The following is a 26,313-nucleotide window of genomic DNA, read 5'->3' as shown; positions in this document are numbered from 1 at the left end:
CTCTGCTTTATCTCCATAGATTTTACATTTTACTTTAATCAAAAATCCGCCATTCAGAAACCCTCTTCTCTTCTCCTCTCCTCTCTCAGTGGCCAGCAGGCAGCGATGTCCGCAGGCCAGTGGGCTGGAAAGCCTGGCGCATCTAGTGCGTTCTGTGGAGGAAACCCCTCATCCCATCCCCACCACCATCAAGGGAACTGTTCCAACCTGGATCAATGGGAGCTTCCTGAGGAATGGCCCTGGGAAGTTTGAATTTGGGAATGACAGGTATTTGAGAAATACTATGAAAAGAAACATGGCCAAACTAGAGTACATAAATTACTTAAATTAACAGAACTTTATTTTTATGAACAGTTAAAAAACATTTACAAGAATATAGCCGCAAGCTGCGATTCGCGGGTTCATACCTTTTTTCTCAATATCACCACCAAAATAATGTGGTCGATTTGAATGAAACTTTCAAGGCATATTTCCGGCACACATGTGGACATATACTGTGAGTTTTGTGATGATTGGACCAACGCTTGCGGATTCTTGTCTATTTATGTCCTGAGCCACACCCTTTACATGTTTATTGGTCAATATCTTGAAAACGAAAGGAGCTATCACCAAGCTTTATACAACTTTATATAAGCTAAGGCCAATGATGATCCAGAGAAAATTTGGTGTCAATTGGAGCTACGGTCTCGGAGGAGATGTAAAAAATGTGTTTGCATTATGGCAAGCGGCCATAAAAATCCTGTTTTAATGTGTTATGTATCTGTATGTGTTGTTGTTGACCTTTTCCATAAAAAAACAACTATAGCTTTTATTTGTAGGAGTGCACTGACTGCAAAGAACAAAACATTTACTGGGAACAAGCCCACTCAGGATTACAGACATCACGGAGCATTAATATTTTTCTTTCATATTAGACTATATAATAATTTAATTGAAATATACACTATGTATATACACTAGTATTATTAACCATACTATTTTATTAAAATGTTTTCAAAATATAGATGCCAGTAAAACTACAATACTCTCTCTTGCTGCTATGTTTCTAACATGTCAACAAACAGCATGGCTCCACAAAACACAGAGAGAGCCAGAGAGAGAGAGAGAGAGAGTTAATTTACACTCCTGGCTCCTTACCTTTCATCCAGCGCAGCCAGCCGCCATATTGGCATAATAACCGCGGATAATAAAGCAGCATGAAAGCGGCTACATGACAACAAGCACAATCCATAGCCTGGTATCAACCGGTCCAGCACAACAGTTTGTCCCATACACGGAGCAGCAGCACAGAGTCACGATGATTAACGATGCTTCACTCACCAAAGCAGGCTCACTTCAGCAGAAAGGCGCAGCGGCGCTTTTCCTCTGGGCAAACTTCTGGAGGACTTCTGGAGTTTAATAAACATTAGGATCCGACCGTCGCTGAGCTTGTAGCGGTTTCCTCCACCTGTTTGTTGGGCAGCCATGTTTAACCCTTTAAAGTAAGTTCAGTTTCACAGCATTGTCCAGATAACTCCCGCTGGTGTCATGTTTTGCAATCCTCTCAGAAAGATGAAGATGAAGACAAGTACAGGATGGTCTCCCTCAAAGCCAGAGGTGCTTATCAGCTCATGCGCAGCGACAGCGTTTAACGTTAGCTTGCTGTTAGCGATGTGGCTAACCTGTTGCTATCTGCAGACTAGCACGGCTCTCACACAGTACAGTACACAAAACTGTGTAGCAGAGTGACAAACTTATTATAAACCAGCCAGGCTACTGACTGTCTGTATAATTATTACATTTCACCTTTCTGTCTGCTGCAGCTTGTGGATAAGTTACCTCCAGAGAAAAACACACGCTGGAAGTAGCAGGCTGACTCGTAGCTCCGCTCCGCTCTGCCTGTTAGGCCCGCCCCTTAACCAATCACAAGTTTAGAAAGGTGACAGGCATCTACATAAACGAATCGGAGGCCTCTCTTAAAAAAACAGAGCCTAATATGACAACACCTACATGCTGCTGAGACATTTAAACTTTTTAACACAGGAATGACATAATATCAGAGCTTTATTTGCCAGGTATGTGTGCACATACAAGGAATTTAACTCTGGATTGTACATTGCTCACCATGCACTTACTTATACAATAATACAATAATAAAATCAAACGCAGGCTACAGTATAGAGAACACATATATGCACACTATAAACAACAACAATAAAGAAAGACTGAGACAATAGTGCAAATAACAGAGTGCAAAGGATGCAGGAGTAAATTATTATTACCATTATTATGTACATGTTGGAGGTGGATGTGATATACAGGTACACATACATGAATACATGTACACAGTGCGATGAGCATAGTGCAAAGGATGCTGGACTGAATAAGTATTATGTGCAGGTGTACTTGAGGTAGGTGGGTTTGGTAAACAGTATATACAATATGACAATATAGCAGTATGAACAGTGTTACCAGCACTGAGATAGAGAATGATGAATAAATAATAATTGGTAACCAGTAAACAGGTGGCTGATTAGAGACAGAGGGGCAGAGTGGGGAGGCTCCTCCTGAAGGCCTCGATCATCTCCACAGTTTTGAGTGTGTTAAGCTCCAGGTTGTTGTGACTGCACCAAAGAGCCAGCTGATCAACCTCCCGTCTGTAGGCCGACTCAACACCGTCCCAGATGAGGTCGATGACCGTTGTGTCGTCAGCGAACTTCAGGAGTTTGACAGATGGGTCTCCTGAGGTCCAGCCGTTGGCGTAGAGGGAGAAGAGCAGTGGGGAGAGCACACAACCCTGGGGAGCACCAGTGCTAATAGTCTGGGTGCTGGATGTGATGTTCCCCAGCCTCACCTGCTGACTCCTGTCAGTCAGGAAGTTTGTGATCCACTGACAGGTGGAGGCTGGCACAGTGAGCTGGGTGAGTTTGGTGCTGAGGATTTCTGAGATGATGGTGTTGAACGCCGAGCTCAAGTCCACGAACAGAATCCCTGCATGTGTCCCTGGAGAGTCGAGGTGTTGCAGGATGTAATGCAGTCCCAAGTTGACAGCATCATCCACTGACCTGTTAACCCTGTAGGCAAACTGCAAGGGGTCCAGCAAGGGGCCTGTAATGTCCTTCAGGTGGGCCAACACCAGTCTTTCAAAGGACTTCATGACTACAGATGTCAGATCGACAGGCCTGTAGTCATTTTATCCAGAGATGAAGGGTTTTTTGGGGACAGGGATGATTGTGGAGCGTTTGAAGCCAGAGGGAACTTCACACAGCTCCAGTGAACTGTTGAAAGAGATTTTCAGGCAGGATGGAGACACACTATCTGGCCCATATGTAAAGGACAAAGCATTTTATGTACATACTCCTCACCGTGGGGGGGGGGTCCACTGGGGTAGCCACCAATTTTATTAGAGTGGCCGTGCCCCCCAGTAGCACCACTGGATGGGACAAACATTTTATGATCAATAGCTTCCTTTTGTGCATTTATAGCGCCTCCTAGTGGTCAATTTGAATGAGACTTGCAGTGTATGTGTGAGGTCCTTATCTAGACATATCCTGCAAGTTTTGTGTTGATTGGACAAAATCCCCTGCAGTTTGTTTGCTTTTATAGCGCTCCCAGGTGTTAAGTTTGACTGAAACTTTCAGGGCATGTTTCATTTACTTATGAGGACACATCCAGAGAGATTTGTGATGATTGGAGATGAATATGGGATTTATAGTGTAATTTGTGTAATGCTAAGCACCTTTCTTGCGCTTGTAGTGCCCCCTAGGGACTTATGTACATCAAACTGTCCAGGTATATCTGGGGCACCTATCTGAACATATCCTGTGAGTTTTGTGATGATTCGCCCTACGGTTGCTGATTTGTGGTCATTTATGTCCATAGCCACGCCCCTTACAAAGTTCATTGGTCCATATCTTGAAAAGTAATTGAGATATCGACATGCTTTATACAAATTTTAATAGGTTTGATCCAATGATGATTCACTGAAAATTTGGTGGCAATCGGAGCTACGGTCTAGGAGGAGATGTCAAAAATGTGATTTTCAAAAAATTCAAAATGGCGGAGAAGTTTTATAGGCAGACCTTAATAGTCCTTGAGGCTTTTTTGTAGAGCACATTGAGCTGCACCTGTGTGAGAAATTTCAAGTCGTGAGGGGCGTGGCCTTTCAAAGTTTGCATTTTTAAGCCTTAATTATAGTGCCACCATGTGGCCAATTGGGTTCATATTTCTATGGAAGCTGATGCACACCATTTCCAGTTATTCCCGCAAGTTTCATGTTTCTAGCTCATTCCAGCTCATGGGAATTTGAGCCGGCGCGGCAGACAACAAATAATAATAATAACTAAAACACACAAACATAGAAGGGTTCTACCGCTACGCGGTATGAACCCTAAAAAGGAAGTACAGCATAGTCATTATCTGTAATTTATAGTATTTTAAAAACAGGAATGAATCCAGCCATCCCACGAAAAATTGACTGACAGGTCTTTTGATAATGCCAATAACATACATTCACAACAATAGTTATGAGACGATCTGTACCTGTATCTATAAATGAGACACAGTTCTTAGCTTTTTATAAACAAAGTAATTATTATCTGAACAAGCAACCGTCTAGTTTGCTTCACCTGTGACAAATTCTCCATTTTTGATCCTCATGAAAAATGACAAATTTCCACTAAGGTGGACAATAAAGTCTAATAATAATAATAATAATAATAATAATAATGTGGATGGAGGAATTAAGGATTTCTGTCAATATTTAATAAAGAATTGACTCCCCAAATTATGAGTGTTTTTCAGTGTATCCATTGTCTTACAGCACTCACACCACTCTCTCCCCTTTCCCCTTTGTCTTGCACAAATACCCTGGTGAGAAATTAATTGTCTTTCTTCTCTCAGATACACCCACTGGTTTGACGGCATGGCCATGATGCACCGGTTCCACATCTGTGAGGGCAGTGTCACCTATAGCAGCCGTTTCCTGCGAAGTGACTCATATGTCCGCAACTCAGAGAAGAACCGCATCGTGGTGTCAGAGTTTGGGACGTTAGCCATGCCTGATCCCTGCAAGAACTTCTTTGCACGCTTCTTTTCACGCTTTCAGATTCCTAGTATGTGGGTCTTCTTTACATATTGCATATTCCCATGCATAATCCACTTCAGTGCAGCATAATGCAGCACCAGCAGTGCCATGCATTATTATACAATACAACTGATTTGTGCATATACTGTAGGTAACAAGGCAGCTGTTCCAGATTACTGGAGACAAAGTAAAAGTCAATGAAATTGTCAGCCCTTGACTGTACGTGATGTACTGCATATTGCTTCTGCAGCCTAATGAAAGCTGGTGTTACCTTATATTGTGTTTTTATAGAGGTAAAGGGAACACAAGTCAATATTTGTGTGTGTGTGTGAGTTTGTGCATGCACAAGTGTGTGTGTATAAGGGAACGATCAATCTGAAGCATGACAAAAAGCTTCGGAAAAATTAAGGAGGAAGAAATTGATGGGAAAAAAAGTAGTTTCCAGTGATATCTGAGGATGATGCACTTTGCTAAAGAGCTAAATTTAATATGTTCCTGACATCTGTATGTGTGAACAGAGGCCACAGATAACGCCAGTGTGAACTTTGTCAAGTACAAGGGAGACTATTATGTCAGCACAGAAACCAACTACATGAGACGAATAGATCCACAGAGCCTGGAGACAAAGGAGAAGGTGAGTCAGTATGACAAATATAAAAGTCTCATTTGAATGCTGATGCTGATAAGCAGTTAGAGGCTACAGACACTGAAGATGTGTGACTGGTAAATAATGATGATGAGGCTAACAAAGATGATGATACTGTCCATTTAAGGTGGACTGGAGTCAATATATTGCTGTCAACTCAGCTACAGCTCATCCACATTATGACCGTGAGGGGGCCACATACAACATGGGCAACTCTTATGGAAAAAGCGGTAACATTGCTTCACTTGTATCCAGATTGTACCATATATTTATCTAAATATCCTTACGTAATTCATTATAACAAATACTGCATAATTATTATTTTTTGGCCTCTTCAGGTTTCTTCTACAACATCATCCGTGTGCCTCCTCCTGAGGAGAAGACAGCCACAGAGGACTCTGCAGACCTGCATGGAGCCAAAGTGATCTGCTCCATCCGTGCAGCTGAACCAAGGAAACCTTCCTATTATCACAGCTTTGGTGAGATACACCCTGCGGTATAACAATCAGGCTATGCCTTCTTAAAGTGATCTGCATGTTGGATGTATACTGACGTGGAATTAATGAGTTCTAAGAGAGATTCTGTTTTTTTTGCCCACACTGACAGCGTGAGTGTACTTCAATGAAAGAGAGCGTCACACTTTTTCTGTGCTCTTATTAATTACTAATTTGAATTCTAGTCTCGTCCTGCTTCTTTTTGTCAATCACAGCTCTTTTGTCTTTCTGTTCAGCTTTCACATTCTCTTTGTCTATAAATCTGCCTCTGACTTGCAAACCCACTTTCTTTTACACTCTGTGTCTCTCGTAAAAAATATTAAATGTGTTAAAAAGACACATAATCAACTTTTTGCTGTAGTTTCTTCCATGGCTTAACTCTGAGAGCACTGTTACCAAGACATCCTTTGTGTATTGACTTTTAATGTTTTGTTGTTTGTTTGAAAATCAGTTTTTTACTGTTATATGTCTATATTTCACTCAGTGACACCCATGTCAAGACCACAGAGCACATGGTTACACAGTTAAATCTTGTGGAATAGGCTCTGCTCTTTGAGGGAGCTCTTAAAGAAACCCAACAGGAAAAGGTTCTTCGCTCAGAGGACGAATCCCCCTAATAAACAAATACACAAATGTTAGATCTTAGTAAAGTCAATAGCATCAAAAGCTTAGCGTGTAATGTGGAGGTTTGGATGGTTTAGGTAGCTGCGGTAGCACTGGCATTAGTTTATCACCAAAAAAGTGAAGGAGTAAAAGTGAATATGATTGGATGTTTCTAGTCAACTGATATCCAAGCAGTTGATGAAGAAGTTGTTGATAATGACGCATTGCGATTATGCCAATCAGCTATGCAAGCACAACTTCATTGCTCTGCCAGATCCAACACAGTGTTGCGCCATTTGTTTTTTTTTACTGCACCAGATCCCTGATTATATCTCAGTATAGAGACCACCTTGCCTGCCAGACTGTCTGGCACCAAGAAATCTGACAAGTGATGGAACATTGTACAGTTACACAAGGCACCACATAATTACTTCTGTCAGTCGAGTTACAGTACATGTGAGGGGGATATGTTTAGCCCCCATTTCACATGTTTGTGAGCAAGCACAATATTTTTGTCTCAAGTGTCATGCAAGGTCAGTACTGAGGCTTTGCAAACTGTTTGGCCAGAAGGAGTAGCAGTGGATTTGGCCTCCTGCAAAAAGGCAGAAGACTTCAGAAAAATTGTTTCATGGCGTCATTTTTGCAAATCCTCCAATACTGGTCCAATTAAACAACATGGGGCCACATGGAAACTTTAACACAACAATTTTGTTGACAGGTCACATGGCCTTGCAGTAATTATCTCTTTTATGTATGAAAATATTTATGAGGCAAATCAGTGGGGCACTGCAAAAAACAATGAACTCTGTCATGAAACCAAAACCAGCATAAGTTATGGTGGGACTTATGATGATGAAATATGTTATGAGATGTTTCAATTGTGTTTTTGATTGATGCATACATTTCCTCATGTGTGTGCAGTCATGTCGGAGAACTATATTGTGTTCATTGAGCAGCCAATCAAACTGGATCTGCTGAAGTTCATGCTGTACAGAATCCAGGGAAAGAGCTTTCATAAAGTCATGACCTGGGAGCCTCAGTATGAAACCATCTTCCACTTGGTCAACCGGCACACTGGGAAGGTAGGTTAAGATTTATTTAATGCACAGCAACAGACTTACTTCATACAAAAATAGTATGAAGTAGGAAGCACACACTCATTTGCCGAATTGTCAGAACAAAGAAGGAAAGCTGCAAGCTAATCTCTTCACGCATGGTGAAGTTTTTTCCTTATTTATTTTGATGAAGTCACACTCTGATGATGTAGTTTTCTCATCCATTGTTACTCTCAATTTTCTCATCTCATTACACAGCATACCCATTAAGCATACAATATCACACTTTCATAATGTGAAGGTACAACACAATAACAGCAGCGAGGGCGCCTGTCCTCAAATGTGAAAACCAACATAGGTACTCCTTCTTGTTTGTCCAAAAGCCTTAATTATTTTGTTGATATTTTCCTGACTGGTTGTTCTGACTGGTCCAACAGGAGAGCAAAGTGAAGTACCGTGCGGCACCCATGTTCACGCTTCATCAGATCAATGCTTTTGAAGACAACGGCTTCTTGGTTATGGACATGTGCTGTGGGGACGATGGTGAAGTCATTGGAGAATTCACACTGGAGAACGTCCGCAGAGGCACGGGAGATGAAATGGATAAGGTAAATGCATACAGTTTGACTGAGTAATCATATGCAAGCACACATATAATCACTAATACCCGACATAATAATGTTTTATTCATTTTCACTAGTGAGCAGCTCTGTGTGCTGGCTTTTACTAAACTATTTCAACAGAAGTGTTTTTCATAACCATCCACCATTGTTCAGCTAGTTTGCATTTTTAACATTACCATCAATTCATACATCCACCCAAATAGTATTTACTATAAACAATGTCCACAAAATATGAAAAATATAAAACATGAATCAGCATTTAATGTTTTTGTTATTCTATGTATAAGGGCCATCCTTTTTCAAGGTCATCTCTCTCTCTCTCTTGTTTACAATTTTTATTAAAGTCTGTCTCTTTGGCAGAGTTGGTTCAATTGTACAGATTTGTTTACTTTTACTTTTTCATAAATTGTTCAGTTTCTGATGCGATAAGCTTTTGTAATATCTGTAACACGTGTTACTTTACTCACAACATACTTACCAAAAAATAACATCAAAATGCGTCCAAACAATATTACTAGCATATAGGAACGTGATTTTGTGTCACTATTTCTTAATCTGTTTGGGTTTGATTGCTCCTGAGGTTACATTGCACCTTTCAGTCAAGGGACCCACACTCACAGTTTTCCATGTCTGATTTCTTTTGGCAGTTTTACAACTCGCTGTGCAGAAACCTCCCAAGACGATACATCCTACCCTTGACTGTGGACGAACACACTCCTTTGGAGCAAAACCTTGTCACTCTGCATAACTATAAAGCCACAGCAAAGAAGACAATGTCAGGCGAGGTAGGATTAAACAGAGTGCAGTATGGTCATTCTGTAAATAAACTAATATGTTTAACTGTGCATTAAGCTCAATCTGGTTTTACTGGAATCAAGTAAAGTATGAGACCTATAATCATGATGAATGCAGTCAATTCCCTCCCACACACTGTGCAATTATCCAGCATGATAATACATTGAAGGTACTTTCTGCAAGATAGTTTTCAGTTGTTCAGTTGTCTTACAGCAGATAAAAATGATGTCAAAATGAGAGTCCACCATGCGGCTGAACAATTGCCATTTAACGCGCACACACACACACACACACACACACACACACACACACACACACAGTGAAATGTTGAAAGAAAGGGTGATGTTTTAGTTGTCATGACTACCACAGTGATACACTGTCCTCAGTCTTAGTTCTCAGTCAGAGCGGTGTTATGTACATGTGACGGCTGAAAAACAGCTGTGAAAGTGCTGCTGGCTACCACAGTCACTGAAGACGGATCGAAAAAGGTGGGCTTGTAATTGCAATTGAAGGTACATATATTTTTTTAATTAAATTAAAATTTAATTATTCTGAACTAAAGTTTGAAATGAATGCCCTAGATCTTGTGCAGGTATCCGTTTACCTGTAATTCAGTATTGATTCTAGCCCTCACAGCGTTGCACTGCAGCAACAGTAAATCAGGTCTGTAGGTGTGCATTAAGTGAGCACATTTCTTTGTAAAATGTAAAACTTGCACTGATCTGAGAAAACTCCTGAATTTTCCCTGTGACCCTACAGGTTTATATGACCCATGAGGAACTTCACGATGATGAGCTGCTGCAATACGGTGGCCTTGAGTTCCCTCAGATCAACTATGATCAGTACAATGGCAGACCTTACCGCTACTTCTATTCCTGTGGCTTTGGACATGTCTTCGGTGACTCGCTGCTCAAGATGGATGTCCAGACCAAGGGGCTTAAGGTCTGTATCAATCAAAGACTGCTTAGGGAGACCGTATTGTTAACTGGGCTGGGCATTATCACATCAAAGTAATCTCTGATGCTATTTCTCTATCACTGAGGGCAGCAGGTTGGGAGTTGGCTTTATAACATGAAACAGCTCCGAGTGAAAGAGATGCTTATGTAATCTTCCTTGTCTAGGTGTGGCGTTATCCCGGCTTGTACCCGTCTGAGCCTGTCTTTGTTGCTTCGCCCAGAGCTACTGAGGAAGATGATGGAGTGGTCTTGTCAGTCATTATCACACCCAGAGAAGTAAGTTAACAACTGCGAGAAGACCCCCTCAAAATCAATCTAAAAGAGCATCAGCAGACATTGTTAACTTGACATTGGCCTTAGATTATAACTGTGTACTTTGAGACTGTACTGTGAGAAATATAAAGAAAAAGATCAATAACCACAGTGAGTCATAAAGCATGCAAAGCAGACTTTGTGTATATTTTTGTGTGACCTGACCATACAGAGATATTTTTTTACTATGGTTTGATACTTTCACTATCATCATTGGGAGAAGGGTTACCTTTTTTCTTTACATAACATTTTAATCTCTTCCGTTTTCAGGAGAAAAGTACTTTCCTGCTTGTCCTGGATGCCAAGACCTTTACTGAGCTGGGAAGAGCAGAGGTCCCTGTCAATATCCCATACGGGACCCACGGCGTGTTTAACGAGATGGGCTAGAAGTGCCACTGTTTACAGCTCTGTGGCAAATTGCTGAAACTGAACCAGCAACCAGTCATTTTATCCACAGAATATAATATTTCTGTCAATGTCATTGCCAGAAAAATGGCAATCTTTTGGACTCTAACAAGACAGAAAGCCCAGCATGGCATCAGCACGCTGATAAAGGTTGTCCTCTATGTGCTCTTAACTGTTCTTGTAAGATTTTGAAACAGTCTTTAGACAATGCATAGGGTGCTTACATGGAAGAACTAATTCAACTACATGGAAAATATTTTTAAGAAACACCAACAGCATGAAAGTCAATACACACATTAAAATAAAATCCATTTCCCCTTTTTCTGTTTAAACCCATAGTGTTTTTGCATCATCATGCCACTGGAAACGCTATACTCCCAGTGAGAACAGAACAGCACTTAGGAAACATAAAAATGCATCAGAGGAAATTCAATTTCTGTTGAAGTAACGTGATAGAAATGGACAACGTCTGAAAACAAATGGATGTAACTGGTCGATAGCCTCCAGAGAGTCTACAGAGGTCACATCACAAACGTAGCGCTGTTTATACGCTCAAAACAACCCAAAACAAAGTTGACATACACATAAACACTGACATGTAGGACCTTGAAAACGAACAAGAGCAGTTTGTTGTTTCATTGTATTAAACTGTGAGCTGAACAGAACAGTGCTGAATAAAACACAAAGGCCCGACCCAGGATGTGAAGTAGCCTACAGCATAACCTGTCACTCCATCCATCTCTACAATTGACTTTACTGGTGCTTATTTCATTGGTTATTTTCTCTCTCACATTGATTTTGATTTGAACGATTTGATTTGAACTTACTCCGGGCTCTGCACCTGATGCAGGCACTACAGCAGTGTGAAAGCTGAGAGGTTTCAAATGTATTATGACCCATATATTTTTTGCCTTTTTTAACATATCAGAATTGACTTTTAGTCAAGAGTTACAGTGGGTAAGGTTTTAAATATATTTTGCAACAGCAAGTCCCAACCTTCAATATTTTATGACTGTACTGTACACACAGGCAGATGTTTCATCTTTAGCTTCCCTTATTACACAGAACTGAATAAAACAGGAGGGAATAGAGTTATAGTACACTGTTGAAATGAATTTAATACTGGGAATTAACAACACTTATATTTTTGTCATGTTCTCTGCTCAACTGTGTCTCCTCATGAGCATGCTGTACAGGTCTCCCAAGATACACATTAATTAGCCCCTAATTCCTAATCTAATCATTCATGCTTAACCTCCGTGTGTGCTTGTGTGTGTGTGTGTGTGTGTGTGTGTGTGTGTGTGTGCACATACTATAAGTTCATTAGTACTCCCTCCAACTAGCATGACCAGCACATAGAGATACAGCGACCTTTGCCCTCTTAAATGTCAAGCAAAATTTTGTGTTTGCAAAGCTGTGAGGCGAAGCAAATGCTTATCAATGATTCCCAAAACCCATTTAATTTAAAGTATTACGGGATGAGATGTTGAGCATGTGGATCAATGGTTCATTCAAGGTGTTATCCTAGATAGTTAACACTTTGATGGCTTAAATGTGTTGGATTCACCTGGGCTGAGTTTGAATGATGGTCAAGCACACAAGCTGCTCTCAATTCTGAAAACACACTCACTTACAAAGCCCCCCCGGCTCTCTAAGCACAAGTTATTGTACAGAGTCTTAACTTGGACTGTTATCTGTATCATTATTTCACATCCCATGAATTCATAATGATACCATCTATATTCACCATATTAGACACACTTCTTGGAGGCAGGGACAGATTTCCCTCAATGGTGAGAACAATGTCTTCTATATCCAGATTTGTCATTCCCTGTCTTCACGGTATTGAGCCATCTTGTGGGGGCATGGTTATCTGACATACAGATAATGTGCATCTGCGTGCTTGTGTGTCTGCAAGGGCTTTCTCCAGTTTACATAAGTATATGCTTATTTATGAATGAGTGTATCACGTACGGAGCCATGCATGTGTGTGTGTGTATGTGTGTGTGTGTGGGTGTGTCTTTCTCTGTGGGCCCTCTCTAATTGTACATGTGAAATAAACAACTGCAGATGCTTTATGAAGTCAGAATGGAGCAATTAAATACTCACTGAGGGGGGTGAATCGCGCAATGTCAACAAGAATAAACTGCCACCACGGACCTAACAGTCTGGCTCGAGAAAAAAAAATGTGAGTAGAGGATTTATCCATTTTGCACTATCATGGATGGAAATAGTGTGAGGCCTGAATAATAATCCACATTGCAAATGTAGCTGTTTTATTCACTGTGTTTGGAGCTAATGTTTCTCTCTTGATTTCATGCCTTTCTGTGTTTTCCTTCTTCCTCCCAAACCTAGTGCTGCTCAACTTTATAAAACTTTACACAGTTTATGCAATTGCTCTTTGGTGAGAAATTACTTGAAACACCTCCTTTGTAATCTGCTAAAATAAAAGAAGCACAAGGTTGCCATTGAAAAAATCTATTTCTGCTGTTGAAGAATAGGCTGTATCAGTTGCTGCAGCGCTAATGCAGGACAGATGCAAGACACATTCATGGTGGTGGCTGATGCTTTTCAGTGTCCTCATAATGACAAAGACTTCAAACTCTGGGGGGAGTTGAGAATAAACCCGGGCCAATATAGGCAGAATGAGGCTGATTTTGCCATTATAACAGCAAGCTCTTGTCCCTCTTGGATTTAAGGCCTGGGTTGACAGTCAAACATCATTATGAGCCAGTGGCCTTGCAGTTTGTCACTGTCAGAGCCTCTAAATGGAGACTTTGTTTTCAAGATTTATGACATCCCAGGCAATATTTAAGCGATGATGCACAACAAAGTAATTTTGTTTAATGTGAAACCACTTTGAAAAATGGCAGATTCAGTGGATTGTGTGCTTATTTCCCCAGAACACATATATAATAGGAGGCATTGTGCTCATTAAAAAAAAAAAAAACAACTTTCAATGAGAGGGAGCATGTCATCAGAACTGTTATTGGTGAAATGAAAGATGACATTTGATGACATTTTTACCATCATTGTTGAGTCTACCATCGAACCCTGTCCCTAAAAGTCATTTGCACATTTCTATGAGTTGTTGGAATGAAGCCCTAATGTCAGCCAAAAAAGAATTGGCTTAGTGACCCTGCTAAATACTTACATTAATAAAAGATTCACTATGTGCTGGATGACCGGATATTCTTGCTATGAGTGCAAATAGCCAACACACTTTTGCTTCCTATGTTCTTCCTCCCACAGCTGTGTTCTGAGCAACACTGTAAAGACTCCCTTGTGAAAGAGATAGTAATCGTGGAAGAATGATATTATAGAAGAATCAAAATGTAGGCCTATAGCTTTCACAGAAGATCCCTCAGCAACACCCCAGGAGATCAAGGAAATACCACCAGGCCAGGTGAGGTATGTAATTTCACTGCTGAGTACCGCAGGTGCTTCTTTCCCCTGCTCCCTCTCAAGAAAATTACAGGAATATGGAGGTGATTTTTTTTTTCTATAGGGGAACATTTATTATTGGACCTAGATGTGACCGAGTCCCACGTTTTCCAATGAGAGCACCCACCGGCAGCGCCATCTGCTGGCCCACAGAAACTCCTCTTTATAAAGTGCTGTGATGCCTCGACACACACGCAGTCAGTGCAAAAGAAGCGTTCACTCACTCCAGAGGAGCGCGCAGCTTTTTGAGGGAGCCAGTGGTGGTGTGGGGGAAAAAAATCCAGTCAGCGTTTTGTAGCACTTTCAGATGATTTATTCTACCTCGTTAGAGATATTGGCATAGCTGACAGCTGATTTTCCGACAGTTTAAGGGATGTTTTAGGGACACTTTGTATCCAAGGGGCAATTGGAGCGGCAAGTCTGAGCCTTTATAATGCGGAGAGATCAAGTCTCAGTAGTTTGTCGGTATGAACGCAGCGCAGACGGACCCTGAGTAACTGCTTTCATGGATTGACTGATTGATTGCTTGGCCTTTGATTTTTGATTTTTTTCAATAACAAAGATTTTTTTTTTTCTGTGTCGTGGTTAGTCTGTTATTTTCCCACAAAACGTGGATTATTGTTGGGAGTCGAGGATTTTTTTTGGAGGTGCGTCTTTACTGAGGATATTTTTATTTTATATCTTTTTTTTTTTTTTACAGTTAGCCTACACCTTGGTCAAGGATCCGGAAAGGGGAATTAACCTTTCACAAGGTGGAAATACTAGTCTTATTGGACACCAACTCATCTCCCTTGCCTCTAAGTCCAATATGAAGTCTCTCACTGTGTGGATGTGGTTTTACATCTTCTGTCTGCTCTTAGGTGAGAAGTAAAATAATGAAAACTGTCCTTTAACGATGTGCTACTTGTCAATAAGTCATACAGATCAATTCTGACATCAGTAATCATTGTCAGGGAGTATTTTATGGTATGTGTTCACTTTTCTCATGCAGGAGTTGTTTCAGGGCACAATTTTATTCCTGCTTTTTTATTGTGCATAGTAAAAGGCTGATGGGAGTTCAAGTTATAGCCGGATGGTTTAATTTGATTATATTTAATAGCCACAAACAGAACTTGGTCTGTGCGAGTAAATCACTTATATCGAATCCATTAAACCACCACAGTAGAAATACAAAACTAATTATTGTAACAACGTAACACAGCTTTTAGTCATTCATCGGGACATCTATACAGTTACACACTTGTGTTTGGTTGAATATAAGAATATCCATCATCATCATCATCATCATCATCATCATCTTCGTCATCTTTATCATTGCCACCACCACGTTATTATCACAAACAATTATCATATTATCATCAACATATTATATTCTATATGTTAGATATCATCGCAGTGCTTCAGTAAAATTCATCTGAATTATCAAATATTTAACAGTTAAGTTGATGTTACTCTTTTCTTACTCGTTGCTCTCTGATACTGATGCAGTATGTCCTCTTCTCGGAGCTCAATGCTCAAGATCACCACAAGGGGTCTCTCTTGTCATTTCACCAGAACTGTCTCGTACTTTGGTTCGTGTGAAGGTGCGCTTGAATCTTGACTCCCGTCAAACTGCTACACCCCAGTCTGTTTATTCATTACAAGCTCATTTTCTGGTCACCAAGATGTAAATTAACTGTAGTTCTAGATTAGGCGCTCGTTTGACATGAGATAATTAGATATTCTTCAATGATCTAGTCAATAGATTAAATAGCAAAGTGAAAGCTGCAGTCTAACTTTTTTTTTGGAGGCTTTAGATGCACTAAAGTGAGTACAGGTGAGCATAAGACCACTGAAAATAAAGTAAATGAGACAGAACAAGACCCCATTTAGAGGTGTGTGAGACTCTTGTGGCCCAGGGGGGATTTCACTGTTTTGCTAAAAGATGCCTTGACATGAATAGTCATGTCATAGGCCACTAAACCTGTTTAGAGGTCTCACATCCAACCTGTTGCGTCAACAAAATAACAGTGAAAGCAGGTTTATGATGTGTTGCACTTGCATACACACTCACACACATACAAACTCAAAATCCCATTCATTCACACTTCATTGTCACCCCTGATCTCTTCCTCCTCCCTACCTAGATGAGGCAGCGAGCTCCTGGGATGGTCCCTCAGCTTTGTCTGTGTCCTTGGCCAGTGGTTCTCCAGGTTCTCCAAGCCCCGGGTCTGGGCCAGGTGCTCAGCCAGAATGGGTAGACTGCATCCAGGCGAGCGACATGTGCAACCAGGACCCTTACTGCAGCTCTCGGTACCGGGTAATGCGCCAGTGCCTTGTGGGCAAGGAGAAAGAAGCCATGCTGGACAACAACAGGGAGTGCCAGGCTGCCTTGGAAGTGCTGGTGGGTACTCGTCTGTATGACTGCCGCTGCAAGAGGGGCATGAAGAAGGAGCTGCAGTGTCTGCAGAACTACTGGACCATCCACATGGGGCTCAATGAAGGTAGGAGGCAGATAGTTTTACGATTCTATGTCTTGCAAAATGCATATCACATCATGTTTAAATGTGTGGTAATTTAATAGACTGTAATATAATAATACCTCTTTAAGTCATGCTGTCTCTTTGTAAAACTACACATGAATTCAGTTGAAATTAGCACCTGCTATTTTCACATTTTTACCAGTCAGCTTATAATGAAGGAAATGGGTCTTTCGTGCCATTTGTTTCCTTCTGTATTCCATATATGAATTCAGCTTACAACGTGTTCAATGGTTTTGTTACTGAACATGTATAGCAGGGCTCTATATGAGCCTCATGGTCAAGCACAAGATTGCAAGAATAAAAGAAAATGAGTGCATTGAAAAAATATGCATTGCTGCAGTAGATAGTCCGTGTTTGTGGATGTGCAACACACCTCCATTGATATTAAAGTGAATGACTTCTATAGCATTCGAACATTTATTTTAAATGAATGTTCCGATCTCAAGTACCAGCATACTTTCCGGGCAAAGACAAGCAGGATGTACACTACACCCATTGTTGATGCCTTATTCCCTGATGCCCTCTTATAGAGATACCCAGAAGCCCCTGATGAAAAATATATGCTTTCCTACTTTCCTCACCCTCTCAAAGGTAATGGATCTATAATGGGATTACATTATGCAGACCTGTTTGTAGACTTATTGGTTTTCACCTAAAGTGTTCCATATTACCATGTAATTAGGTTGCAATCGTATAGCTCAGTGGCCCTTATGTGTCCACTTACGCAGGACATAAAACAGCACTCTTGTTGTAACATTGACATCTCCAGGATTACATTGCAATACGTGTAGAGAGCATAAAGCAGCCTCCTGGACTGATATAACTCTAGGTCCATCTTTAAGGGTCTAAAGCACACAGTGTTTCATATTAAGAGGACAGACTGAATCTGAATCTGAATGAGTTGCTAGAGATGCCATGCTCTGGGGATCAGGCCAAAGAGGGGCTTTAACCTAAGAGTGACATTTCTGCATGCTTGTACACGTGGCCGAAGTCTCTGTGACTGATGTCAAGCGTCATGCCACGTAATCATGGAGGACATAATGTACTCTGTTTTGACATGTGGGGTAATGGTGGAAATGTTGCAAAGTCTCTGAGCTTTGAGCATTCTGGTCTTTTGTGTTGTGATCCGTGAAGTGATTCGCCAGGCTGACTGCTCATAGCACCAGCTACACTTCATCAGACTGATGGCAGCAGAGGGTCCATGACATGAGTTCAAGGGAAATGTAATGACATGGATGCTCCCCAGGCCTTCTGTCTCCCTTCCTGTCTTTCTCTCTTTTCTCCTCTACTCTTTCTCCTCTGTAATGATCTTTTTTCCTCCCTCTATATCTCTTTCTCACTTTCCTTCTCCTTTCCCCAACAAATTGCTGCATTAGCCAAAGTGTTTGAATGCATCATGCAAGTCATCTGGCTGTCAAGGATGGAGACCTCCTGTGCCTGCAGTATGCCCTTCACAGAGCTTGTGTTTCTTTCCAAATAAATGCCTCTCAGCAGTGTCCCGTTTTGGCCCTGTCGCCCTCGGAGATAAAACCCGCTTTAACAGAAACGAAAAGCTCTTACAGTGCAGCTTTAATCTAATCACGATCCATTGTGCAGTCAAGCAGGCTTTTGTTAACTGGAAACAATCTGTGTACAACATCCATCTCTGGAAACAAACATGATGGGCTGAATCCCAACAGACCCTCTCGAAAATGGTGCTAAACCACTTCTTCCATGACTGAAATAATTTGTGGACAAAATAGGTTTAGATATACCTAGTTGTTGGGTTAGATAACGTGTAATGTAGTTTTGAAACTTTTATTTTTCTCATGTAATGTAGGGAGATGATGAGCACGACTATATGTGAGACAAAGATAAGAAAAGCAAGGAACTATGGATTAAAAGAAGAGTAGAGCTAGAGAAGGACAAGAACGACTAAGTGACAAGCCGAAGAGGGCAGAGACCTGTGTAAATTTTACTTTTATGTGATACGCTCTATATGAAAAGTAATGTCTGGTGATTTGAGGACAAACATATTTAGCCACTTTCTGCAGCCTAAGGCCATTATAAAGTGTTGAAGGCCATATAGAAATCAGGCTGTGGCTATAAGTTTCTACGTTTCTAATGACCCATGTTGACCAGTGGTAGGAAGTTGGCCTGCAAGCTTGAGGGCTAAACCATCATGTCTGTGAGGAGAAAGCTGATGTTGACGAGGGGTGGACTGGGATTGAAACAATGCCCTGCTCTCAGACCAGCCCTACACACACAGCACACAGACACTTCACTGCCTCAGGCAAGGTTATCACACTACCTTATTTAATGCGTATACTAATGTTTTTTTTATTTCACAGACAGACCCAAGTGAAGAAGTAGTAAACAGTTCAATAAAGAGTGCACCTGCTAACATGATTAATCATGTAGGCCTGTACAAACACAGTGCGGGGGGAAACATTTTACAAACGGTAAAAACATGTTGATGATGTCAGAGCAAATTAATTTGAAGTTTTGGCTTTAATTTTGTTTTGGCTTTATGAATGTGAAATATAAAAAAACATCCAGCTATACTTTTTTTACATCCACTATTGGGCTTCATATCAAAGACCAGTTTTGCCTTATTGTTGACGATTTTGTAGTATTGTCCTCAAGTAAAAAGAAACTTTTGAACAAGGGCACCAAAGAATTGTTTGATCCTTTCTACATAATTTTTTTTTTTCTAAAATGTGCACAATGAAGTGATGGCTTAAACTAAATATAAAAAAATTATGCACATTACATTTATGTGGGGGGCGGCGTGGTGGCGCCTCACAGCAAGAAGGTTGTGGGTTCAAACCCCAGTTGCTCCGGCCTTTCTATGTGGAGTTTACATGTTCTCCCCGTGTTTGCGTGAGTTCGCTCCTAATTGGTGTCTCCAAAATTGTCCTTAGGTGTGGATGTGAGTGGTTGTTTGTCCATGTGTGGCCTTGCGATGGACTGGCAAACTATCCAGAGTGTACCCCGCCTTTCGCCAATGTCGGCAGGGATTGGGTCCAGCTCCCCGCGACCCTGTACGCAGGATAAGCGGTTGACAATTGATGGATGGATGCCATTTATGTGGGATCATGTGCATTTCTTTAACTTAAGAGAATAAGGGAATTAAGTAGTTTTTCATGTGTGAATGAAGGAAGGATCACATCTGCAACATCAGTCAAAGTACAAACCTGGGAGGTTCGTACTTGAATAAGATATGATTGTATTTAAAATGCATACCTTTCTGTAGAAGATCTTTTTTGAATCAAAAGGACTTTGTCAGCCAAACAAAACACATAGATAACACATAGAAGTACTCATCATGTAAATCAGTTCAGGGGCTGTATTTTAAGTGATATAAAGAACATGACATTCAAAGATTCAAAACACCCTTGGAATGGTCTGCTTCTTTAACTTCATTACTTTGCTGCTTCATCTCTTTCTCCTTCATCTGATGCTCATGTCATTAAGCTCCAAAGTGGTTGCATTGATAAACCAACAGTTAGAATTAAATAGTAAAAGTGAAAACTTTTTTATTTGATTCATTTAGTTTTTGTATTTGTGATCCAGCAGTGGGTATAAGTTTGGAGTGGATAATAATAGTAATAGTAATAATAATAATAATAATAATAATTATTATTATTATTATTATAATTCTAATAATAATGATCCATATGGACTAGAATCCTGCAATGGACTGGCGACCTGTCCAGGGTGTACCCCGCCTTTCGCCCAATGTAAGCTGGGATTGGCTCCAGCCCCCCGTGACCCTGTACGCAGGATAAGCGGTTGACGATGGATGGATGGATGGATGGATGGATGGAGGGATGGATGGATGGGTGGACTAAAATTTAAGCTTGGTGTGTGTTTAGTCACCATCTGCCAATAAAATTAAAATACAAATGTTAAAAAACAACCTGCCGCTTACCCTTCTCTCACCTCTGCTGATGCCAGAGACATTGCTTGCTTCGGCAACATGTTTGAACAAAAAACATCATGCCAGTATTTTTAGTCAATTCGAGTCAGTAAAGTGAAGTGAATTTACTTTAATTGACAAGACAAGTAATGGCTTAAGTAATGGTTATTAGTTTAATATTCCAATTCAAAATGTTCACCTATCTTTGTCTTATTAATTTAATTTCTAGTTGAGGAAATTCATGCCATGGACTGATTGCAGTGGAAGGACATTAAACAATGGTTCAAAACGATGAAGGACAGAAGAGAGTGTGATGTCACCTTGTATGTGAGATATGTATTAATCATTGCTAAACCAGAACACCATCAGCCAAGCATCAGCATCACCTCCTTTGCCCGCACCCACCCCCAAGACTCATGTCGTGTGACATCAGTTCTGTGCAATGAAAGTGAATTTCAGATTAAAGTAGCTACCATTCATGCACAACCATTGTGTTAAACTGAGCAACATGCGCCTCTCCTATGTCTCTTGAGAGTGAGAATTCACTGCTCCTTCAGTCTGATAACTGAAAATGTCATACTTATTTGAAAGCAAACTGTCTACCATGGCCAGTCTACAATGAGACTAAAAGTTAATCATTCAGTCTTTAGCCAGAATCATCATAAAATAACCGAGTGGAAAGGCCCTCAAGCTGCAACATGTTCTGTGTCCACGAGATTTAACTGTAAATTACACTGGTTATAGCAAACAAGGTCCAGACACACAAGGAGCAGCACAAGTGGCCTGAATCTAAAAGGTGTTTAAAAGTTGACAATTTTTGTGATGAAATAGTGCATTGTTGCTGAGAATACACTTTGCAGCACAGAGTGCCTCAGTACAGTGTGACAACAACGTGACTCAGTGCCGTTATCAAGTGTTGCTTGATGTGTCTTCTTGAAATATTAGCGGAGAGGATTTTGACACGTTTCAGCAGGTGGTTGCAGCTACATTTCTGCAGCACTTTAAATCTGTTCAAATAACAAGGCCCTGTAGCTATGATGTGGGATCAGACTTTCTTCTTGATTGCTATGCTATTGTTGCCTCTACAATCAGAATCAGAATCAGTTTTATTGCCAAACAGGTTCACACATACAAGGGATTTGCTTTGGTGACTTGGTGCATAACAATAAACACAAAATATAGAAATCTAAAAATATTAAATTGACTACTTGACTGCCGAAGGTGCCTTTGAGCAAGGCCCTGAACCTCTAACTGCTCCCCGGGCACTGCACAATGGCTGCCCACTGCTCCTAATTAATTAGGATAGGTTGAATGCAGAGAACAAATTTTCCCTCAGGGATATAGTATAGGAATTATAAGAAAGTTTAAGAAAAAAGGTATAAAATATACAAAAGAACAATAAAGAATATGTGCAAGAATATGTGGAAAATGGCAGTTTGTGTAATGGATGCAAATATTTACAAAATGAGGTTTACATGTGACAGACATTTACAGTATATACTGTATGTACATTCGGGCCTTGTTGATGAGGCAAGCTGCAGATGGAAACAATCTGTTCTTGTGGTATGAGGACCACACAGCCACTGTTTGAAACAGTTTGTGGGAGGGTGGGAGGGGTCGGCCACAGTTTAGGCTACTGTACTGCCCTATTTGGCCTAAAACCCAAAGGGTGTTATAAAGCCACTCTTTGAGCCATCAGTAATTGTGCTAATGGTCACCTGTTAATTGTATTTTTTAACAGAAAATGGCACCTGAATTCAATGCGTCAATGCAGCCGTTCTTGATGGATAATGGATGGTTTCTGCTCTGAATGGGCCTGTGTCAGTGTGAGGCAATGAGCTCTAGTAGTTTGAATCTATTAAAGAAGTAATTACTAAGAAAAAAAAACATTGGCTGCTTCACACAGGGATATTGTATAGGTGTCTGCGGTTCTTTTTCAATTGTGCCCTGGGCCTCATGTGGATATAGCCTTGTAGGCTTGCAGTAGATTGGTCATTTAAACTATAAGTTCCACACCTCCGACATACATAATTTCATACCCTCAGCTAGCCAAGATCTTGGATCGAAGATCTTTTGTGAGGACCTTTCAGTGCAGTTTAATTAGCTGAGCCAACCTTCACTGCAGAGAGAGAAAGGAGAGCTCCACCAGTGCTCTACACCAGTCTCATTGTAAGATGAGACAGTGTCTTTACATGAAATTTTGAGAATATCAGACAGTTTTGTGGAATGATTTATTTTCTCCATTTTCATGAATGTCAGCGTTGCAAAGGTCACCCTCTGAATACGTCACTACATCATGCTAATGTCACAAGTTAGCCTCTAATGCTGGGAGGTTACATGACATGGGCAGTGTAAGAATGCTGGGCACATCATGATAGACTCAGGCAGGATGGAAGAGAAATGGAGAGAGCAAGAAAGAGAACAGGAGGTGAAGACAGGAAGGTGGATAGATGATGAGGGGGCAAGAAAATTTAAGAGAGAGACAGAAAAACACAAAGAGTGAAAGAGAGAGAGGACGAATGAAAGAGTCACGGGGGAAACCAGGAGGCAGGGTGGGGTACAAAGGTACACAGTATTCCTGGGTGAAACCATCATTACTATGAGCAATGGTAGCAGTCACCGGCCATTACCTTAGCCATCCACTGTCATAAGCAGAACATTTTTCCAGCCTGGCTTGCATGTCAGGGGATATGGGAAGCAGGCTCCTGCATGCTGAATATGTCCTCTCTGCTTTCTCCCTCCCTGCGCTGGAGACCCAGTCGGCACTTGCTAGGTGGCTACTTCATCATCAGAGGAAGGGACCTGTCGATAGCCTCTGGATGTGATCAATAAGGACTTTCAGAGCTTTCCCCTTCTTGTCCTTTTCACTCCTCCTTCTCCCCTTTCATCTTTCATCCCAAAATGTGAAAAGGATCAGTGAAATATGATGACAAAACAGGCGCTGTTTGTCCTCATAAATCTGTCTAATGATTTTCTATACTGTAAGGTGAACTGCCCAAAATGACTCCCATTCACTATGAGGCTGGTATAGAGTGTGACAGTGCAGCTGAAATGAGGGCCAGGTAGCGGGGTTTAGATTAGCCTTTTATAGCAGTGACTTCTCAGGCTTTCTATCAGTCGGGACAGTGAGTGACAGGCCATTCTGCTCAGTGAATACTGTCATGATGTGGGCATTAAGAACCAGTCTGGGCAGAAAGGTTCACAGTGGTGCTGAATGAATGTGCATCGCAGAAGTCAACTACCAGGCCCTGCAGCTGTCATCACAGCATGGTTACTTTTCTCTCTCTCCCTCTCACTCCCTCTCTCTCTCTCTCTCTCTCTCTCTCTCTCTCTCTCTCTCACACACTTTCTCCCTCTCTCTCTTTCTTTCTCACTGTCACTGTGTGCATCATTAATTGAAATAGCTGCTTGTTGAAATAAGTCAGCCAAGATTTCATTCTTCCATATTGAGAAATTCAAAGCACAACTGAGTCGGGCACATTTTATACAGTTAGATTAAACATTTGGGCTGTCATCCCTCATTTACCAATGCAGCAACACCAATCATGTTTATAGTAAATATTTAAGTTGCTCAATAGGAGCTATTTATGCTGTTGTTAATTTGTAACATGCAAAATGATGGATTTTTCCATGCATTCATGTTGATATAAAATGTAATGTAAAATGGTGAAAAGAGGCTAATATATTGGGAGGCACTGCTGCTTCCTGTCTTTTAATGTTCTCCCCAATATTCTGCTGTGCTGTAAAGATGATAGCCTTTTTTACTAAGTTTTGCAGGATTTACACCATATTCACCATTTAGTACCTGACACCAGGTATTAAAATGCTGATTTAGGTAAGCGAATGTGTAACTATTCACATTAACATTACAATCGCATAGCCAAAGGGAGGGTTGAAGATTTCAGTATTCATTTTCACAGCTGTGTTTGCCCACCACGCCATGCTGGATTGGAATTGTGACTTGAAATATTATTCTGAGCTAATCCAATATTCTATTTGTATGGTTTGAAATTGAGTTTAAAATGTCAATATCACTTCAAAAGCTGAGCCGCTAACTGAATTTATGCTTCAACTTGTGTTCTGTTAAGAAATTCAAAGAAAGATGCATTTGTGGTATCACTTTGCTTTATCTTTTTGTTGTTGAAATGAGCACATTATGGGAGGAAGTTGAGAGGAAAGATTAATGCATTTATCCTAATGTAATAAAAATGTGAATTCCCATTTTCCAGTGTTTCCTTTGATACATTTCAATCAAATACAAGTGTGCTTTGAGAAGTGGTTTAGAGAGGAAAGTGTTCTGGCTAGCCTTATCACCACAGACAGCTCATTTGCAAACTTTGTGGGCTCTGACAGCAAAGGCTCGGTCACCTTTTGTTACCACTCGAGTTCGTGCAAAAACCAGCGGGGCTCTGCAGAGGACCTCCGGCTGTGCTTCAGGCTGCTCAGGCTGTGCTAAGCTTTCTTTCTTTTGCAAGTGATTAATATAAGAACAGAAGTAATGTTGCAATATATTGTTATTATTTAAATAAGAAGTAATATGTTATATGTAACAGGGGCATTTGGTCTATTTCCAATATTGCCTGTAGCAAAAATAGGGAACAATATAGATATTTAATATAAAATCAATATTAAACAGGATCACAAGTAAAGGACACCTTTTAAAAACAAAACAAGGTGAAATTAAAATTGACTTTGCTTCCAGCCATAAACTGTTTGCCACAAAAAAAATCCATGGGACAGTTTCCATCACCTCAGGAGTTTAGTTTCATTGATAATGCATATGAAAAGGATGAGTGATGGCCCCTAACGGCTTCATAAAACCCCTTATGGCAAAGGAGAGGACTGTGAATCCACTTAAAAGCAGTATTCCTCTCATGCCAAACAGTAACTAGGGAAAGGCCTGGTTGTCTGTCTGAGCTGTGCCGGTCATGCTCCATACTATCAGAGCAAATGAAGTCAAACGGAGGCTTAATTACAGCGATAAGTTGTTACCCTGTGGCTAAAAACATCTTATCGCTAAACAGCTGGGAAGAATTTTCTATTATGAATGCATAATTGGGTCCAGGGTGACTGTCAAAGAGCAGTTTTTTTTAAAATACAACAAGGCATCCTGCTGTGGGGTTTTTCACATCCTAAGGGTGTGTGTGATTATGGTGTGTTTTACAATTATATGATTCAACACGGCTTGTAACATTCATGTAAATAAGCTTTTAAAATTCATTAACTACAGCTGCTTGTACGGTTTGACTTTATTGTTTTATAGAATAACCACTGTACAGTCCTACTTATGAAATTTAATGTGCCTTAACACTGATTCCCAGCTGATTGTGCAGCGAAGCTTTGCTACTCTGTAAGAAGCTGCCTGAACAAAATGGTAAGCAACCTCATAACAAGATGTTTTGCTTTTGGCAAAAGATAGAGCATCCTTTAGTCCATGTTGCACTCTGCAGTACAAAGTGTTTTTGGTGCACTGGAAGAAGCATTACACTTTC

General features: G+C 40.7%; 3 protein-coding genes across 8 annotated transcripts in view; 2 read left to right on the top strand and 1 right to left on the bottom strand.

The window, feature by feature from the left end:
* The window catches only part of ela3l (elastase 3 like), an 11,959-nt gene extending 10,139 nt beyond the window's left edge, over nt 1-1,820 (bottom strand). For 3 of the 6 annotated variants that reach the window (XM_046035572.1, XM_046035566.1, XM_046035570.1), the window contains exon 1: nt 1,321-1,820. The gene's annotated coding sequence lies outside the window, so the exon portion shown is untranslated. Of the gene's footprint in view, nt 1-207; nt 240-1,137; nt 1,298-1,320 lie in introns of those variants that run through there. The other 3 variants (XM_046035571.1, XM_046035567.1, XM_046035568.1) reach the window with 2 other exon arrangements.
* The window catches only part of bco2l (beta-carotene 15, 15-dioxygenase 2, like), a 12,550-nt gene extending 910 nt beyond the window's left edge, over nt 1-11,640 (top strand). The window contains exons 3-13 of the mRNA XM_046035008.1: nt 100-267; nt 4,882-5,093; nt 5,584-5,699; nt 5,839-5,941; nt 6,050-6,190; nt 7,730-7,890; nt 8,301-8,471; nt 9,134-9,271; nt 10,041-10,223; nt 10,403-10,513; nt 10,820-11,640. Coding sequence (XP_045890964.1) covers nt 100-267; nt 4,882-5,093; nt 5,584-5,699; nt 5,839-5,941; nt 6,050-6,190; nt 7,730-7,890; nt 8,301-8,471; nt 9,134-9,271; nt 10,041-10,223; nt 10,403-10,513; nt 10,820-10,936 — 1,621 coding nt within the window. The 3' untranslated portion in view covers nt 10,937-11,640. The remainder of the gene's footprint in view (nt 1-99; nt 268-4,881; nt 5,094-5,583; nt 5,700-5,838; nt 5,942-6,049; nt 6,191-7,729; nt 7,891-8,300; nt 8,472-9,133; nt 9,272-10,040; nt 10,224-10,402; nt 10,514-10,819) is intronic.
* A 2,977-nt stretch (nt 11,641-14,617) lies between these two features.
* The window catches only part of LOC123960989 (GDNF family receptor alpha-2-like), a 50,996-nt gene continuing 39,300 nt past the window's right edge, over nt 14,618-26,313 (top strand). The window contains exons 1-2 of the mRNA XM_046036059.1: nt 14,618-15,258; nt 16,525-16,881. Of these exons, the coding sequence (XP_045892015.1) occupies nt 15,207-15,258; nt 16,525-16,881 (409 nt within the window). The 5' untranslated portion in view covers nt 14,618-15,206. The remainder of the gene's footprint in view (nt 15,259-16,524; nt 16,882-26,313) is intronic.

This window comes from Micropterus dolomieu, linkage group LG21, assembly GCF_021292245.1.
Source record: "Micropterus dolomieu isolate WLL.071019.BEF.003 ecotype Adirondacks linkage group LG21, ASM2129224v1, whole genome shotgun sequence".
Classification (NCBI taxonomy): Eukaryota; Metazoa; Chordata; class Actinopteri; order Centrarchiformes; family Centrarchidae; genus Micropterus; species Micropterus dolomieu.
The sequence above is the reverse complement of the archived record's forward strand: the minus strand, read 5'-3'. Positions and strand labels throughout refer to the sequence as shown.